Source organism: Paralichthys olivaceus, chromosome 16, assembly GCF_024713975.1.
Source record: "Paralichthys olivaceus isolate ysfri-2021 chromosome 16, ASM2471397v2, whole genome shotgun sequence".
NCBI classification, from domain to species: Eukaryota; Metazoa; Chordata; class Actinopteri; order Pleuronectiformes; family Paralichthyidae; genus Paralichthys; species Paralichthys olivaceus.
In genome coordinates, this window is record NC_091108.1 from 16,743,139 (window position 1) to 16,763,521 (window position 20,383).

The following is a 20,383-nucleotide window of genomic DNA, read 5'->3' on the forward strand; positions in this document are numbered from 1 at the left end:
TGTATAGCTCATATAAACTGATCACAATTTGTGTAATAGAGCTCAAAAATAAATGAGCTAGATAGGCTGAGGAGAAACTTCCAAATGACGGATCACCTAATTGTGCCATCCTCAGAGTCACAACACCAACATACCTTCAGGGTCGTGTCTGAGATTGTTCACAATTTCCTTATGTAGTTTAACTTTGACAGATTAAACAAGATGTCACAAATTTGAAGAGCTGCAGAGATTTACATACAAAACATTTGAGAATTCGGTATTTCAATTACATGCATTGAAGCACACACTGATCTGCGTCCTTTGTCCTCAATCGCAAAGGCAGAAAATGTGTTTTTAAAATAGGAAACATAAATAATAAAACATAAAATCACAAACACTTTGGTGTAAATGTTTCCCCCCATGCCCTTGTAAAGAGTGCAAGTAATACTCCAGTCTACAGATGCGGCGGTGTTTGCACATTTTCCCTTATAGCTCAGCTTCGGCTTCCCTGACATCTGCCGACCACTCATTATCAATCTGTGGACATACAGAGAAAACACGCAGCTCGCTCTTACAACCAAACTGTGAAATGCCATTAACTTAATCCTCCAGATATCTGATATTGTGTAGAAACACTTCAACACTCAAATTATGGTTGAAAAGTGCATCTGACCTCCAAAATCCATGAGGAAAACTGAGAATGCGGTCATTAATTGCAGTTCTTAATGATCCTGTTAGAAACAGCATCATCAGTTGTGAGGAAACTATTTCCCTCGGTCTGTTTAAACCAGTCAAGTGTGGTGGATGTGTGGCAGTAAAACCGAGTTGCATCTGTGCTTCAGCAGATGTTAATTGATGTTGTGCGTCACAGGGAGAGTAATCCTCCCATGAACTACAGGCTCAATTATAGTGTCCTCAGAGATGATAACAGCTCAAGAGTCAAGACCTCAACTACTGTGAGTCCGGTTCTTACACTGACTGAAACAAAATGACTGGATTGTGTGTCCATTTATATCTTTGAAAATTCCAGCAAATAAAAACTTATGCCATGATATATTGAATATCCTGAACTCTCCTCAGTTTAGTATGAAAGGTTACATCTAATTTCTAGTTTCATTGTTTTACAGATTTGTATATTATATCTAGCAATTTTAACAATCGGGAGATAGTGTTGAACATAGACGTGACAAAATGCAGTATATCACCCAAAGGCTGAGTATAGTGAACAACAGATCAGTCCTAAACTTGATATAAATTCAGAAATGATTTCATTAACTTGCCGTTTTGAATCACCAGCTAATAACATTAAATGTCTGTATACAGAATGTTTAATTAATTAATAATTAGTTAATGCAGGATTTTTATCTGAATTAGAGAGCTACCAATGATGATCATATCTTAGATTTTATCGTGAAGCATTTTGAGCTACATTTCTTGGCCGAAAGGTGCCGTATAAATAAAATGTATTGTTATTTTTACCAGGGAATCTTTCACTGAGGAGCACATTACTCTACATCAAAACAAAGGAGTTGGTTCAAGAGAGCATGTTCTTAATGGCACTCTCCTCACAATATACTGTCTGTACTTAATCTGTGTTACCTTGTAGAGGATTTAAGGAAACGTGACGACAAACACAAAAAACAGACTGCTCTTATATGGTTGTGTTTCCTAGATGAGGAGAGGAGGAGATGCTGTGCACGTCACTGTGTGTTAAATATGTTGCTCTCACCAACAGCTGGTTAACTTCACACTTCACTTAGCAAAAAGTTTGTCATTGCTAAATCTTAGTTTTTGTGGAGATAAAATAAATATAGAATGTTATTTAGTGACTTTCAAAAGATGCTGGTTTATAATGATCCTGACAGAAGCAGACTAAACCTGTTTTCAGATATGACCGGCTAATGATCTCTGAAGAATTGAGTCACACATGCACAATTACAGCGGGGGTTACTGTGCTCAGATGCCTTCACAGCAACAAACTCTACGGGGTTCATGTGAGCGGTGGTGCAGCAAGCACGTTGACAACAGTGTTGGCTCGTATATAACACAATGTAGCTTTCTATTTAACACACACACACACACACACACACACACACACACAATTCTTGGCAAGAGTGAAAATAAAATGTGTTTAAATGGCAAATTACAGAGTTCAGGTTCATCTTCAGCTTACATGATGAACATGATTTCAATATATTTTAAGATAACTTGATTTTTTTTAATGCAGCCTCAACAAATAAACCGCATCTATATGCAAAATAAACTGTCCATAATCTATATAATAGCACGTTCCTAAACATACTGTATTAATTTGTATATACAGTATCAGACTCTACATTCTTCACAGATAAATTTGACATTAATGTATTTTTGTCTATAAACTGACCAATGTTCAGGCCGATGGCTTTAAAGACTGCACACTTCTGATTCAGCCCCAAAAGACTTTGAATGAACTGGTGCCTTTTTCTGTGTAATCCTTTAAAAGCATGGATACTATGAAACCCAGCTAAAAGGCGGCAGGAGGATCTATCATTATTGTGATTCGTTACTGAGATTTGATCATCTGATTGCAGCCCTAGAGCCGTATATTATACTCCAGTTATTAAAGCTGACTATAATCCATCTGAGAGAGCTAATGTTTTTTTATGGCTGCCAGAATAATATATGTTAGGAGAGCTAGATAGGTGTTGAAACACAGGGTTATTTGAGGTCGATGGTATTAAAGTGTAGAGTTAATTTACCATGAGTTCTCTTTAGCTCAATGCCCACATGAATAACCTTTATTAATTTTGACCGACCTTCCACAGAAACCTACAGAAAGTGTGGTAATCAATCATACAGGTAACATTACGCACACCGCAGCCAGTGTTTAAAAAGGTCTAATTAAATCCACGTTATGTTGACTATACAGACAGCCCTCCCACAAACACATACAAAACCACATCATCCTTATCTTCATTTGAAATTTATATTTCACAAAAATATAAACACAGCATATTGTGCTTACGAATAAGTAATAGTTAAGTAGTAAAGTTTAAATCTTAATGCCCACCTCTATCCCAGGTAGATCTCACACACACATTTTTACATAATGGTCTGTCAACCAAACCGTAAAAACTGTGAAGCTAATGGCAGAATGCTAGTAGCATGTGGCTTCTCCTGTACATAGTCGATAACAGTATTTAAAGGGGTTCCAACAATATTGATGTTGCTGTGTTCAAACATAATCAGCTGTTTTCAGGGGCCTATTTTCAGGTGGACGCCCAAGGTGCCTGCTATGCCTATCCTGTAGCAAGGCCCCTGTTTACAGAAATGGAATAAGAAGTGATGTGAGGATATTGCAGGAAAATTAGAATGACGTAAGTGCTCAACAGAGAACATGGCCACAGTGATGGCTCCACATTTAATAACCCTCCATGCATTAGTATATATTTAGTTTCATCAGTAAGTTGCCCATAAGGTTTTAGTTCTGACAGAGTGGAAGTTACTTTATTGACCCACATATCTCAAATGTCCATATACAGTAAACTCAACTGGAACAAAGGCTTTCTGTGTAAATTACTGACCCAGTAACTCAAACTACATCTACCCCATGGGAAAAAATATTAAATTATTCATTATTACTATATTAATTATTGACACTTGAACCATAGACTCTGCTAGGAGACAATGTTTTGATGGCTGTCATCAAAATAGCACATATAGCAAATGTGAATCCAGTAATTCCCCATCTTTGCCTCACAAGCAAAATGGGACAGAAGGATCTGAAAATATCAACCCCAATTTTTCACATTTATTGTTGGTTTCCCAAAGAGGAAATCAAAGTGCAGGCATCAAAGTCACAACAAAATAGGAAACCACAGGGGAGAAAGAGTCACTCTCTGCTTGTATCATGGAAGGCTAATTGCAGTTCTTTTGTTTGCGATGAAACATAGATGGTTGACACAAAATCAATGCAAAGTTGGCCTGGATCAAACATCTGAATGTAGCTCCAGAGAATTTTAGTTTCCACAGAAAACTTGATGTGTGTAACAGTTATACACTGTCAGTAAAGTCTGTATTCTGTATGACAGACACATTCCAGAAAGCTCTTGTCATTCTCCTGTGGTCCAGTGTTATGCCAGCCATCACTGTTGGTATATGAATATTTGACCACATGGTTTTTCCTAACATGTCAAAGCAAGTTCTATTTCATAGAGTGCACATATTTACAGCTGGTAGGTTTATTGGATATGAAGACATTACCCCTTATTGATTCAGGTGTATTTAACAATGGCAGGTAATTATACCATCATCCTATTTATGTACAACCTAGTTAATGTGCGTCATTTTTACACTGGTGCCTGAAAGTCTTTCTTTTTCACAAAGCATCACCACAGCGACATGAACTCTCAACTGTAGAACAGTGACACATATAAAATAAATAACACAGTGTCCATTGTCTGATCATAACTGGAGGAGAATCTGAAACTTTGCATAACTTACATTTCTTGCGAAACATCTCAATGCTACGTTTACCTAATCAAGAATTGTACTTGTCTAATTTAACCATGATTTATGTCCCTTAACCACAACACCCTTATTGTCAAGTGTGGATATTGTACAAAAAAATCTTATTTGGATTTATTATGTCCTCAATATAGTTCAATAACAACGTTATTTGAGAAGGGACAACCCTGCTGACCAATTACAGAGTATCTAGTCAAGAAATGTGGACCTACAGAGAGGAAGCCCCAAATTGGGACACAGTTCAAGGCAGTTTTATTAAGAGCTATGCCCCAACATGACATGATGTGAGGAGACTAACACAAAACACGATATGTCATTCTCCTGTGTAGCTCCCATGCCTAAATAAAGCTCACCACTCGTTACTTTTTCTGAAAACACAACTTATTCCCTTTTCAAGATGGAGTGCTGAGTTCCTTTTAAGTGATGATGACACTGGGATGCAGAGCGGGTGAATAAAAAAATCCACAACAGGTTAATTTGGCCGACTCAAGGAGTTAATTCAGTGTAAAAGGTAAAAACCCTCAGGTGAGGTTATCAGTTAACAAAATCCAATATTGCCTATAGTTGGCTAAAAATGAGAAGCCTCAATCTATTTCATTTTCTTTTGTTGTTTCACTCTTTGTTCACGTCCTGGGCTCCCTGCCTGTCCTGACCCAGTAAGCCATGGCCTAATTGGAGAATCTGAATGTGAGGCAGCCTCTCGTCTGGTACTGCCAGCCTCTGCAGCCGTTTGTCTGTAGGATGTAGCAGCATTTCAATGTTGGCTTTGACACATACGCTAATGCTCTTTTCTTCAGCAAAGAAGTGATGAACAGTGATGGATTCCTTGAAATTATAGCACTCTTTCTTTACCATAATTTACAGGCCACAGGTGTATTTAGGATGGCTGTCTGCCGAAATGCCAGTGTGTGCTTGCCCCAACTCCGCCCCACCTGTCTTTCTCCTCAGGATATAAATCTCTAACACACCTCTTGAGAATTCTGCACTGGAAATGGAGCATCCACAGTATAATCACTTAGATTGGGTTCTTCCTGACCTATTTCTATTTGTTCACTAGTTCCCTGGTCCTTCCTAATAAAAAGTGTATGCTCAAGGAAATGTTGACCTCTACTGGAGATTCCCATTCCTAACAAATTATATTTTGCTTTTTAAACCAAAAGGTTTTAAATAGGACGCTCAGTAATTTGCCTTTTGCTTGTGCATAAATGTGCAGTGACATTTAGCCTGATAATAATAACATGCCCGTTTCTCTTAGACTCTCCTAATCTTACTCCAAGTTGGTCCTCTGAGATCTGGATCCCATCCTGCTGGTTACCAAGGTTTCACATCTGAAGGCTGGGCAGGAAAAAAGGTCCCACATGTAGCTGAAGAGAGATATGTTGCCTTCCGCCTCAGGGTGGGATTTGAGCGCAATAACCTGCATCATCAGGGTTCTCATTTGATTTCTTCTGGTTCCTCACAGTCCACCTTCTCTTTTTCATCAAACTATAAAGTCTTAGTTAAACCAGAACATAATCTGTGATCAGTTTATGTGCTACATTTTATTTGTTTTTGTGCAGATCAAAGAAGAAGAAATAATGTTTCAAAAAACTATTCAAAAAACATTCGTTATTGCCACAGTTTAGGTATGAAAAGCCTGCGGTAGAGATAAGAGAGACACATCAATTTCAGAATCCAATTAAATTCTTGTGATTATTTTTAGACTTCTGCATGGTTGGGAACCTACATTAGAGATTTCCTGCAGTTTTATATCAGAAGCTGGTTTCCGAGGTCCTCTGCTTGTGGTTTGTTAGTTGTTAATTGTTCAAGGTTTAAAACTACAGGAAGCAGTTTTTTTAACTTGCACCTCCCAAAGTTTGGATCTGTCTCCTGTTGGACCATTGACCTTTGAATACTGATCTGGGAAGCACTAAGCGACATCTGATAAAGATTGTTGATGAAATATCTCCCGCTGAAAAAGTGGTGACACACACATAGAAGACACCAACAAAGATGTCAAGAGAGTTTGAGGTGATAAGAGCTGACGACGGTGTTGGGGTTCTGTAAACAAAATCGTATGATCTCCGCAGTGGAGTTAATACGTCACTTCTTGCCTCTGTCTGCTGCACCACCTCTTGCCTGAATAATACAGAGGATTTGTTTCTGTTGTGAACGTGTCCGTGTACAGAACCTCCCGCTGCATTGTGCATGTGTGACAGGCAAACTACAGGTTTATTCTGTAGCCAATTCTCCCGATTTTACCCAGAGCTCATGTCTGAAAATGGCTTATGTGTTGGAGGTAACTCCTGCCTCAGATCAGTGTTTAAAGAAAACGATCATGTGTACCAGTGTGGTCACCTTTCGACTAATCACTCCAGTCATGCATGAAACTAAATGTAATTTATACCAACAGCGTCTATGTTTCCCTTCTCTCAGCTTTGGAGTTCTTCCAAATAAATTTGTAAAAGTTTAAAAGCTTTGTGAATAGGTCTTTAGAGGAGACTCTTGGTTTCAGACTTTTAATGCCATTGCCTGGTGTAAGATAAGATAATGTGTGAATACTTCCCCCTACCGATTCATCCCCCAGCAGGTCTATACATAAATGATCTTCCTTTTGTCCTCACTCCTTGCAAGTTACATAACAAGATTGATAATAACTACACAAACAGAAATATATCGCTTGATACAATAATGGCACACACAGGACTGAGTTTGAAGTGAAGAATACATAAAATTAAAGGACACGTTGGAAACAAACAACACTAACAACACCCAAGGTTATCACATCTGCAGTGTTGCACCTTGTGTAATGCCTTTTGTTACAGTATATACAATTAAATATTCATGAAGATAATTAATTTGCTGTCCCCCATATGTAACTGGAGTCGTATGGGGACAATCAATAATATACCTACTGAATGTGTTTAAAGCCATACAGCGGAGAACCCACCTGGTAAGGTGTGTGTGTTTGTGTGTGTGTTTTAGGCAGTTCCAGGACACATTGAGTTATGAGCTGTTAGCCCCCTGCCGCTAATTAATGAAAAGGGCATAACAGTTGTACACTGTATGTGCTTGTACACATGTGTGTGAGCTAGTGCGAGGGAGTTATATATTATAACATTATGGTACATGGAAGTCTGTATGAGTTTTATCGAGCAGATTGGCCAATGGGAGAGTCGGCTATTTTTATTCAGGAATTTAAACTTAATCCTAATGACCAGCACTATTCATTACATTCACCGAACACATGGGGTACACCTGTTCACCTACTTATTCATTTTTACATCATGTTCAGCAGTGCAATGCATAAAAACATTTAGACATTCAGGGTAATGTTCAAATCAAACATCAGAATGTGGGGACAAATGTGATCTGAGAGGAGAGCAGAGAGTCTGGAGCTGACAGAGAAGCTGAGGTAACTCTGATAACACAGTTTACAACTGGGGTGAGCAGAAAAGCATCTTGGACTACACAACATGTCGAGCCTTGAGGCAGACGGGTTACAACAGCAGATATTATTTCTGGTTTCATTCCTGACAGACTCTAACGATGGGAAGTTGAATGTTGGAAAAGTGTAGCCTGGTCTGATGAGTCTGGATTTCTGCTGAGGCTGCAGATGGTAGGGTCAGAGTTTGGCATCAACAGGATGAATCCATGGACCCAATCTGCCTTGTGTCAAAAGTCCAGTCTGGTGGTGGAAGTATAATAATGTAGCAAATGTTTTCTTGGCAATCTGTAGCCCCTTCAAGTTTTGTTGCAGACCATCTGCATCTCTTTATGCCTCAATTCACCATCTTCTAAGGGCTACTTGCAGTATGATGATGCACCAGGTCACAAAGTCAAAGTCTTTGCAAACTGGATCCATAAACAACGATAAGTTCAGAACTTCAGTGACCTCCCCAGTCAACAGATAGAACACCTGAGACGTGGAAGAACAGGAGATTGGCATCTGACAAATCTGTAGAAATTGTGTGTTGCAGTCATATCAACATGGAGCAGAATCTCAGCAGAAAGTTTCCAAAATCTTTTGGAATCCTTGTCATGGAGAACTGAGGCTGTTTCAAGAGCAAAGGGAAGAACTAACTACCCAGTATTAGTGTGATACTCCTCATAGTGTGCAATAACGACTTCTGGTGTTATAAAGAGAGCTTCCTAAAGTTTCGACAAAAAAGCTCACAACCCTTAACAATGATAAATTGCCTCCAAACATCCTACTGTATTTTAAGTGTACATTTTGCAGATAAAAAGGTAAAAAATGGAATCGTAGGATTGCCCTTCTGCTGCTTTAGTTTTGCTGTAACACTGGAAACTTAATTGGGTGCTAAGGGGCATGACCTTTGAACTGAATTCTTTGAAAATGATATCTTAAAAACTCACTGAGGTCACAACTTCTCTGTACTGCGCGTCTTATGAAGTTTGTTAACAAACTCTAGTGAGACACCCATGCAGTGTCATGCCGCTGGTATATCACAAATGTACTAGCATAGTGACTGTGACCATCTTTGTGAGTTAATGAGTCTCAGCTTCTGTTGCTGAGTCTGACTGCTACTAATCAGGTCAATCGTCAAATGATTTGAAATAAGTCTGTCAATCAAATATAGGTCCCCAGCTGCCAACTTTGGTTGAGTGAATTGACAATTGCCCAATACATTTCCACAGTCGACTTGATTTCTTGTGCAGTTCTTTTCTTCAATTTAATGGTGGTATAGGTTCACAAAGAATATTTTAGAATCCAGACATGTGATGCATTCTTGATGTCAAAGATGTCACTTGTGTTTGTCAAAAGCAGGATTGTAAGCTCTGCTATGCACTAATCTTTGACACCTTGCTCATAGCTGGCGGGTATGATCCATTTTTGTCTCTGTATTTGGTGTACTCAAAGACGTCTGACACTGTGGAGAACATAAGTCATCTGATAGAGTCCCTTTAGAGTTAGCAAGAGGCAGGACAAGAGATAGGATCTCCAGACCAAAAGCAATCTAACAGCTAAAAAAAGCCCCTTAGCTCTACAATTCGACAAGTCAATTCCACACCACTTGTACAGTTCCCCTCTCTCCCTAAGGTCCTCGGAGTGCTGTTATTCCAAATGAAAATGAATGTTCCGGCACTTCATCTGCAGCGTACACACACATGCCCCCACACCAACCTTCCATTCACTACATCAGCCCCTGAATTCCCTCTGCAGCCCAACAGAGCCTCACTCTTGATTTCATTCGTGATTCCCTCCTTTACAAGTTGTTTGTCTGTAGAAAGCAGCCAGTGATGCGTATTCCCCTGTGCTCGGCAGATTTACTTGACTCTCCTTTATTCAATAAGTCACAATTATGGTACTTTTTTCCCCCGTGACCTTGCAGACACCTCGATGTGACAGCAAAGGGGAGCAGGTGGAGGGGAGGAACCCGGGGATATGAAAGGCGAGGAGGAGGGGGACAGTGAATGTTTGCAAAGCGACTCAACGGAGCATGGAGGATTCTTGCTGAGAGAGGACCTTTGATGGGCGAAAAGCTGGTGTAGTGTTTGGCAGGAGGCTGGTGGTGTACGGGACTAATGCAGCAGACACAAATCCTGCAATCAATCATGTTTAGCAGCCCACAATTGCCCTGGCAGAACACCCTGGCCGACTCAGGAGCTGGAATGCAGAGGCAAAACAAGCCAGTCAGAAGTGCTGCGGCTATGTCTTTTCCACTTCTCGTGATGTGTGAGTGTGTATAGCTGGATTGTCTGTCTGGGTTGATGAAAGACTAAAATGTGTCATTAGATTGGTACGGATGTAGCTTTCTGAGGTGGTTGTGTCTTGGTGACTTGGTGGGGGGGACATCATACAGAAGAACTTTCCAGATGAACCTCAACAAGATAAATGTAACAGGCTTAAACTGTACTGTAGGCTAGAAAAGTTCTTGCTTTCAGTCAGACGTAGGGGATGTTTGGATAGCAGCACACAATATCCTTGTATTTGATAAATTACCAGATAAAGAAACCATCTGTCATACATTGCAAGTTCACAAGTTTCCCGCTAATTAACTGAACTTTGAGAGAGGGTTGCCTGAAGCTGTCATATATCTCTCATATTGTTCCTTTCCGCATCCTTTTAGTCACATTCAACAGTGACAAGTTTTTCCGCTTGCAGCATTCCAAAGTTAGTTGTAGCTGACTTACAGACTTGAACATGGGAACGTGTCTCTGTGAAAGATATTTTTTACAGTAAAATGATTCTTCTAATCTTTATTTCCTGGTTGAGGTGGTGAAGTGTTGAAAAGCTGTTCCAGCTCAACTCTCTCAGGAGCTCCAAGAGTGTTGACAATGCATTCTTGCAAAAAAGAAAAAATCCTAAGGATGAATAGGCTCAGGTCTCAAGTATCTAAAGGGTTTTCTAAGTGTGTGCGTGTTTCAAGATGACAGTATAGAGAAGGATATTTGGCAGCTTGCTTAGAAAATTTTACTTACACGGCAGCCCTCTACCTTAAGGTTGAAAACGTTTGTGTAACAAGGCAAACATGACTGCAGCTGCAACACTTTGCTCTCGTGCCAGGTAATCGCTGGCCAAGCTGGCAGCCTCACCTGCTTATAACAATATGGGGCAAACTCCCACAACAACTGTCCATAATGATACAAGGCCAAAAACAGGAGAGGGGAAACTCATCAACTCATCGTTAGATGCCCCGATAGACCTCAGTTTCTCCAAATTCACTCTTTCACCTCCCCTCTGTTTCTGCTGCAATGATCCGACTCCTTCTCCCTGTTCACTTTTTAATTATCAAACAACCACCTCTCCACTACATCTCACTCTCTGCACTCCCCCTCCATCTCCCTCCGTCTGTTCTCAGCTTCGTGTCTAGCTCATACTGCCTGCTTCCTGTCGCACTGCCACCACCACCAATCTCACAGTCTAATAACCAGTATCTGGTGCTGCTGGAGGCATGAAGGAGGGCAGGCGGCAGCTGGGGAAGGCGTGGGAGTTTTACTGAATGCCCCCAACCACCCAGGGCTGAGGTGATTTTCAGCAGCGAGTCTGGCAGACACCCACTTCGGTGTAATCAAGTTAGCTGCACAGAAGACTGCAGATTAACTGATTGTGTAGTTTCATTAGGAACATTTACAGCGTGCTAATATGGTTTTGGGGGGTGTAGGTGCATCTGGTGTGATTGTATAACTCTGGGTCACCAACTGTTGAATCAAGGTTGTCCATTATCTGTGTGTAACTGGACAAGAAATTATCTTAGAGTTGAGGGTTATTGTTTTGCTTCAATCTGCTCCTTCGATGTGTAGTTTTTATTTTTTTCCCACAGCAGCTGTCAGAGTAGGAAAAGCACATTAACAATGGCTGTTCACTTCAAATGTCTCACTAAGAAATGACAGTTAGACAAAGAGTCTGAAACTGAAGCAGCTACATTCTAATCAGCTGTCATTCATTTAAATTACACCTTTGACATGTCAAAATGTCTGCCATGAAAAAAGAATTACTGAATGAAAACTGCAGCATTTGATCTGTTGCTAAAAGAAAGACAGGACAGGTGGAGTCTGCCAGAAAATCAGTTTCTAAGTCGAGAGAAAGAGAAACAAGCAGATGCCAGGAGAGACATGGAATATTGTAATGTCTGATCTGCAGGTTTGTTGGTGTTTAAAATGTATTTCCACTCTCGGTGGGTCTGCATGGCGGCTAGCTGCTAAATAGCATGCATTGTTAACATAGTCGTGCCTGTATTGTAGGTAAAAAAGGTGTAGCTGCAGTGTGTCTGGTTAAACAGCACCATGGTGGGCAGGTGACAGATGTGTTCACAGTGTTTGTCTCTGAAAGACAACACAGGGCTCAAAATTAGCCTATACACCTGGCTGTGATGTTGACATCACTGTCTAACAGAGCTGTCCTCTCACAATATGAACATATGGAAGGACAATGGTTTCACAGAGAAAGGTCAATTAAATGGTTACATTTATAACTTTTAAGACCGTAAAGAATGAAACATATCTGTTGAAAGTACAAAAGATATGAAGGAATATCAGAGTCCCAGAATAACTTTCTGGTCCCATAATTGAAGTTAAGGTGAAGTGGCCTATAATAGAAAATAACCCTTGATACGCTACACTGTCTTGCAAACTACAGACAGAGGCAATGGGTATCAATTTTAATTTTAAGACCCTGCACTAGGCCTTTACATAGAATATATTGAATTATTAAATTGACTTATTTAAAATCTAAAACCTTCCAGTAATCAAATAATACCTTAAACATGCAACAACTTGATTAATGTCTTGAACTAGCGACAACTGGTTGACGATGAAAATCTTTGGTTGGAGGAAGGCTAGTAATGACCTTACAGTCCTGAGCAGTTCTTGAAAATGGACTCAGTCAGTATTGTGTGTTGATTTATTTAGCCATGTCTGAGCACTGTTTCAACATGGCTGCCAGCCTGTCTCCACCATCCTTGACCTGTTTTATGAGTGTTTACATCTATAAGAAAGTTGAATAGAAATCAGAGCCTATTTAACCTCAAGAAGCTGCCTGCAGCTGTATTTTCAAATATTAAACTGATGAGACTATTTGATTACAGTGATATAAAAAGCAGCTGGTCTCACTCATGTTTCATAAGGCTTCTGAGATGATGAGCACAGAAAGACAAATGCATACTGGGCATGAAGTACCACTGCTTATTATAGCCAAGCCCATAATTTGAGTTTTTCATGCATGCTTTGAAATAAACTGCTGTTGTTTTCACTTTCATTGCATAGTTCATACTCATATGGCTCATATGGTGCTCAGACCTGAGGCATTACTGTAGGAGCCATAACAGTATATCAATATGGACTTAGAAGTTAGTTTGGCTTAATATTGGATGATGTTTCAAAACTATTTTAATTAATTTTGCAAGTAACTGTTATGTATTTTACTCTGAGAAATAGTGAAGGCTTAAAGTTGAGACTGAAGTTGTTGTGGAAGTGGCAGACAGAATAAACAACTTACAGAAGTTGAAATAAAAATACTGAAAGAAGTTAATTTCTTTCTCGAAATGCAAACATGTGAATAAAGTTCAAACAGTGAACTCAAATAATGACCAGCCCCAGAGGCAATAAAGTTTCCAATAAACCCAGTTATCCTGATGACTTAGTCTGTCCTCACTTCCAGTCCTCAAATACTAAATATTATGGCCGTCTCCACTGGACAGTGGAAAGAACAGAAGGCAAGCAATCCAACTTAGTCACCATGTTCCTCTGTTAGTTTTTGTCATGGATTTAGCTTCTTTGGCAAATTGAAAGCAATATAAATGTTAACTTCAGTAAATGTTCACTTCAGGTGTCCGCTCTGCTTGAATTTGGGGAATGAAAATATTTTTACGGTGATAAATGAGTGCCTTTCAGAGACAGGAGAATGAAACAAGAGCTGTGCAATAAACCTGTGGGGGTCCAGCATTCAAAATATTTAATTTCTCTTTTTGCACATCCCCATGTGTGTAATTCAACATACATTGGCTACAGATTAAGGCAACAATGATTGAGAACTAGTCTCCAGCAAACTAAAAATACTAAAAAATGGATAAGATGGGTGTTAGGACTCAGCAGTACTTCCCCCCTCTCTGCTAGACCTTTCCATCATCGCTGACAGTACAGTAACGACTCCTGCCAGAAACCAGCAGGAGATCTAACTTGATTCAAGAAGGAACTGTCATACATGCCCACAATGCACCTGAGTATGGAGGCTCTGTCTCTCAAAAATCCATCAAAACAGATCTTTCCTCACCCAAGTCTGTACCTGGCTCTTTGCTCAAACTTTAATCATCCGCTGACTTGACCACACCAACTGCAGCCTGGGAGCTGTTATCATCCTTTAATATTTGCCCTTCCACTAATTTCTCCTGGAACAAGGCTAATAAGACGAGCTGCACCCGGCACCATGCAGCTCATACAGTGCCCTAACTTCTGTCACCACATGCTCCGTTAGACAAGTCATATTTGGCCTCATTTCCATCTCTCTCTGAAATGTGGAATGACCTTATCTCCATTTGGCTTCGCACAAATAACTTCTTATTTTCTGAACTCTCCCCAAAAAGTACATCAGGCACCCTCTAAGTCCACACTTCATATCTGTGCTGAGCTAAACTCCTAAAGGGGCTGGACAGGAAGAGATCCAACCATTCTTCTGAACATGAAATACAACAGCTAAATGGATATGATAAAGTCACCACTCAAATATCTATACAAAAATATGTTTTCATCAACTTCATGTGGAAGAGCAAACATTTGTGTAGCAGACAGTGCACACATGCAAGAATTGAGACAGGCAGGAAGAAGAGCAAACAAAAATCACTGTCATACACATGTTTCCTGCTCAGGCCAACACAACCTTACAAATGCAGTGTGTCCACATAAGAGGTGATAAGGTAACATTGCCCATAGCATGTGAATGCTTTTTCAGTAGAAATGTCCAGCAGTTTTTTCTATTTTTCATCAATCCTGACAGCAGTCCTCACAGCACAGCCTGCTGCAACTTGATGCTTTGACCCTTCTACACAGCAGTTTGTGTGTCTGTGCTCTGTCTCTAACTTCTAAACGAGCATCCAGAAAAGATCAGAAAGCATTCAGCAACAGCCCTGAATGTGTTGCGCTAACTGAGTTGCAGGTCCTAGAAAAACAGATGTAAAACTGCTGCAATGAACCATTGAGCAGTCGCCTTAAAATCACAGTTTCCCTCACAGAAGGGATAATAATCATGTCAATCATGTAGGCCAGCAGAAAACACAAGTAGGAAGTGATGGAAACTTTACCTGAACAATAAGCTTCCATTAGAATGAACGGACTGGTGTGTTTAGATATTCAACCTATGATTGGTGTGCATGGCTAATACAGGCCTTTGACAAACTGCAGAAGGAGAAGCAAGGTTAAATGAAATAGATTAATCATGGTTGAAATCTATTTAGATGTCTCACTTTCAGGGTCCTGGATTGATCATGGTGACTCATTGTCATGACTCATTGTAGGCACTTGAGGAGAACAGAGCCTTTGTTAATGTTAGTAACACCTGGGCTTCTTCTATGACGACAAGTCAAAATATATACCTTCAAAGATGCCCATTAAGGCAAATAATCAACTGTGTGACCAGAAATATATATATTTATCTAAAAATGTTGTTTTGTTTGGCCAACAGTATGACATCAAAAGAAATTCAGTTTGCTGTGGTGTTTAACATAGTATTAGTATCGATCATTTTCTGAGCAGAATAAAGTGAAACTATTCATTATCTGTTTAAAACCAAAGAATCTAACATTTCTTTCCCTTCAACATCCAGTCACTATGAGAGGGAGGATATAAAAATATGTATCTACAGTGTGTGGAATTAATCACATCATGATCTTTTGCATAAATTGTATTATTTTTAACAATTAACACAAGTCACTATAGCTGGAACAATGCACGTACACACATTTAAACTTGTGCATTGTCCACATATACTTGTGTGAATGAGAAGAATCCACACCAAACCCAGTAACAGTGAGCACAAAGCATTAAGACATTTCATGTACCAACACCATAAATATTCTATTTTCAGCCAGTTTGGTTCAAAACTAATTTTACATCGCAACATTGCCAAAATGATCTGAATAGCTGAAAGTCTGCCAGGGGCCTGGGTGGTGACAATACTCCTGTTGCCACAGAGGAAAATTAACCATTGAATATATGAATGAGTCAGTGAAGGCTATGAAGGTTTCCTCTCTTGACAATTCTTTTATGTCAGACCATTCTTGAGAAACTCTGTTTTGTGCTGTCAGAAGGATGTGACTGCTCTGGGGATTGTAGTTAAGCATATGAAACAAATTCTCTGTAAGGGCTGTCAATTAGTAAGGTAGCACCTTCCAGCAGCCACCCAGTCTTTGATTACAGTCATTCAGCACTTATACTCTTCACTTCCTCTTCATTTGTCTGTGATGTCTGCCACTTGGTTTATTTAATTACAGTCAGGATTGAAGCTGCCACCTTCTCTTCACAGCTGACAAAGTCAGCAGAGTGGAAACACAGCCGCCAATATGGAAGTTTTTGGACCCTTTCAGTCAAAAAACATGAAGGTGATAAAACATTTGATGAAACTAAACTGACACTTATTGATTCATGGATCCTCATCAGGTGAGGATGCAGACTTTATTTCCTGTGACAAGCAGCTTTAGATGTTTAGCACAACTAGTGCAGTGCCTGTTCTAAACTTGCCTGTTTGGACTGTTCTGTTCTCTTCTCCTGTGTTAATGCTCCAGAGCCACTTCAGAATAATTTCTTGTCATTAGTGAGTCCTCCTCAAACTGTTCTACAATTAATTGTCGCGTTTTATAGTTTGTGTGTTGAATGATGTGTGCAGAGCTTTTTATAAACAGTCTATGGTGCAGAGTGAAGTTAAAACGTTTGGTGTTCATCCTACCTTGTTTATCTGCAATTAAATCATTGTACGTCCATGATCAAATTAGTTCTGTTTTTTGTTTTTTTGTACTGATTTTATAGTAAATTTTTTTCATTAAATGAAACTGAAATTGCTTTATTACTGTTCTCATGGTTGGTTTATGTATAAGTTTGAATGATTTACATGAGTGATGTTATTTTTATATACATTGAATTTTGGCTATTTCAGAGGTCTGTTAAGCAAGTTCACATTTTTTCAAAATAAAGCCTCTTCAGTTCAGCTTGACTTAAAGCATCGCAGCAAGAAAACAAATTCTGTGCTTTTACTTTGTAGACAAATTGCTGAAGAAAAAAGTGATTCTATCAATCAGATGAAGTGCCATGGTGGAAGACAGGACCTCAACAATGTCTGTCAGTGCAATATGGTTAAATAAAGAAATTTAATTATCAAAAAATGATCAGGCTGTGATTTTGGCCGGTGGACAGCCATTTTGTTTATTCAAAGTTTATTGATCACAACAAATTCAATCCTGCACTTCATTGGGCCCCTTAACAATACGCATGCCAAGTGGGAAGCTCATAAGATACATACAGAATGAAACCTCAAATTCATATTCAAGACAGCTTAAATTCTGCCTTCAGAGCATATCAGGTTTTAACATCAAAACTACAGCCACAATAAAGAAAACAAAATTGAGTCATCAACAAGAAATGACTAGCTTTGTAAATAAAGGTTTGCTAAGCCAGCTCCATACAAACCATAACAACGTTTGCCTGGAAGAAACTCAGCTAAGCCTGCAAACACTTCAGAGTTTGTTTCAAATGATCTAAACATAATTGTGAAAACATCCAAAATGTCCTTTTGCTGAGATGTGGAAGCAACTTGGGAGAAATGAGCTAAATGTGAAGAGGCTGCTAATCCCTGGTGGGGCTTGATTAGTCTGCAACGTTGGAAAAGCAGTTGTTTGTCATATTGTGGCAATAAGTATGCAGGAATGTATGGGTTTACAGCCCATTAGTAAAATGTTAACTGAATAATGCAGGGGAAAACACCTCTATACCTGTATATATGCATATACAAACAGACCCTTATAGCATACATATGTATACAGTGCATGCAAAAGGGAAAAAGAGAAATATATGTAAAAGTAAAAGTAGACTTGATTAAATGATTAGCCGAGAGATAAGGATATTTAATGCCTGATTAGCTATAATGTAGGAGTAATGAAGACTAATCACTGAGACCTTGATTTTTTTTCCCTACAAGAGTGTGCAACTACTGTGAGTGCACAGTTTCATGCCACCGCCTCACTTCAACCCTTTTCCAAAAAAAAAAGAACCTGCCACAGCTTGAGCTCATCTTGAAACTTGCTCCCTGTCACTGTGTCTCCACGGCAATGCAGTTGACTGACAGCAGCTGACATGTGGCCATCGGGCAAAGAGACAAATGAAGGCATCTCAAGTCTGGAGAGTTAAGGTGTTTTGCAGTGTGCAGTAGTGTCCAGATTACAGTGAATGCATTTGTTTAGCCTTTTGCTGTCCATGTTCTCAGGCACAATCAGATTAGAGTGTGTCAGTAGTGTACATTCACACATCTGCTAAAGATCTGTATGTTTTGTTTGAGAAAAATAACAATTCTATAATAGCTTTTGGTCGAGTTTTTGTATATGTCACATCTAATAGATTGCTGAGAGCTGAGAACATGGCGACATTACAACACTCTGACCAGGGCATGAAACACAAGTTATCAGACATCATGCAGGTTGTGAACAAGCAGTCAATTGAGCCGGATAATATTGGTTGTCGTTACACAGGAAAAATTGTTTGTGCAATAATGGTATGGTAGGTTAAAGCTGAAGCCCAAAGTTGGTCTGTATTACTGCAGCATTTCCAGATGTCAGGAGTCAATGAAATAGTTTAACATTTTGGGAAATTTAACATGGTAAACATGGCTGGAGCCAATAGACAGCTAGCTTAGCTTAGTAATAAGACTGGAAAGAGGAGGAATAGTTAACCTGAAGGTCACTCCATCTGCCCTAGAAGCACCTGTCATGCTCACTACTTAATATATTATAGTTTGTTTTCCAGGTATCCAGCAATGACATCATGAAGTCAACACATTTTAGATTTGAATCAAACAATTGAAACATAACATTAAAAAATTTAACTCCTGATAAGAATGCAAGTGAATGTATATTCCCTAACTGTCAGTCTCTTGCTTTAACTTGTCAAAACTTTAAAGTAAGTCCTAAAATGTTTAATGTGTGAAAATAAGAATGTGTATGTGGGTTGGTAAATTACTGTTTACATGTCTGGACTTAAAGTTTACGTGTGAGGTCAATGGATGCAAAATTCAATGATATATGACATTAAGTTGTGTCATTGTCTTCCTCTTGATTAGACTTCTTCTTCAGGTATGCAGGATGAATGAATGAAAGTATGTCTGTCTGTTTCCTGCCCTCTCCACCTCTCTACAACTCTGGGAAACAACTCAACAGTGATAGAGTGCAGAAGTGAGAGAGACTCCTCTCCTCCTCATAACAACTCTCTGACAGTTCAGATGCACCATGACAGCAAAAGTCAAGAACATACACACCTGAACACATGGCGTGTAGATTCCTAGCTTATTAACATATTATTTCTCTTCCTCCCTCTCTCTTCCTGTCATTGTGTCCAGGTGAGAGGAATCAACCCATCGATGAGCAGGAAACGTGAGCAGCGTGTGTTATTCATGGTGGTGGTCATGGTGATATGCTACCTCTTGTGCTGGCTGCCGTACGGCACCATGGCCCTGCTGGCCACTTTCGGGCCCCCAGGCCTGGTTACGCCTGAGGCAAGCATCATCCCCTCAGTCCTGGCTAAGACAAGCACGGTCATCAACCCAGTCATCTATGTCTTCATGAATAAACAGGTGAGAGAGGGATGGAAGGAGGGAGGGGTGCAGCGAGGGTCAGGGCCTTTTGTCTTTCACTGTCACAACGCAGCGGGAAAAGAGCATCTCATTTACTGAGGCCAGTCTGCTTCACTGTTTACAAGGTGGTTTGTATTTAATGGAAATGAGCCTGTGGTTTGTTTTCATATCAGATTCTATTCTAATGCCTTCTTTTATGTCTATTACATCCTGTGTGCAGAGCTGTGTGGGTCTCACTGAAAATATGTTGCACACGTATGATGGATTTCTTTGTAGACGTGTATCGGAAATCATCACAGGGTTCAATAATTATCCATCTGATGAAACAAATGCTGCAATAAGTGGTTAAGAGTCACCGCCTTGATCTCTTTGACTCCATCTTGTCTAAGCTGGCACTTTGGTGCATCTCAGGCCATATTAAACAAATCGAATATATTTTGTGATCAACTAACTCAAGCCTTTCATGTGATTGTAACCTAATCCTGCTCATTATCAAACTAGAAAGGGTATTTGCAATGTCACGAAGGTGCCTGTCGTCTGAAGTGTTGATAATTAAAAACACACAGTATGTCTCAATTAACCTTGGCCCATCCCCACTTCAGACAACATGGTGAATAGCTTTGGGAGTTA

General features: G+C 39.6%; 1 protein-coding gene and 1 long non-coding RNA gene across 2 annotated transcripts in view; one reads left to right on the forward strand and one right to left on the reverse strand.

The window, feature by feature from the left end:
* The window catches only part of LOC138405163 (uncharacterized), a 97,818-nt gene that overhangs the window by 34,143 nt on the left and 43,292 nt on the right, over window positions 1-20,383 (reverse strand). The gene's annotated exons all lie outside the window — the stretch shown is intronic.
* LOC109638486 (vertebrate ancient opsin-like) overlaps window positions 1-20,383 on the forward strand; it is a 50,661-nt gene that overhangs the window by 16,199 nt on the left and 14,079 nt on the right. The window contains exon 3 of the mRNA XM_069511730.1: window positions 19,520-19,753. Within this exon, the coding sequence (XP_069367831.1) occupies window positions 19,520-19,753 (234 nt within the window). The remainder of the gene's footprint in view (window positions 1-19,519; window positions 19,754-20,383) is intronic.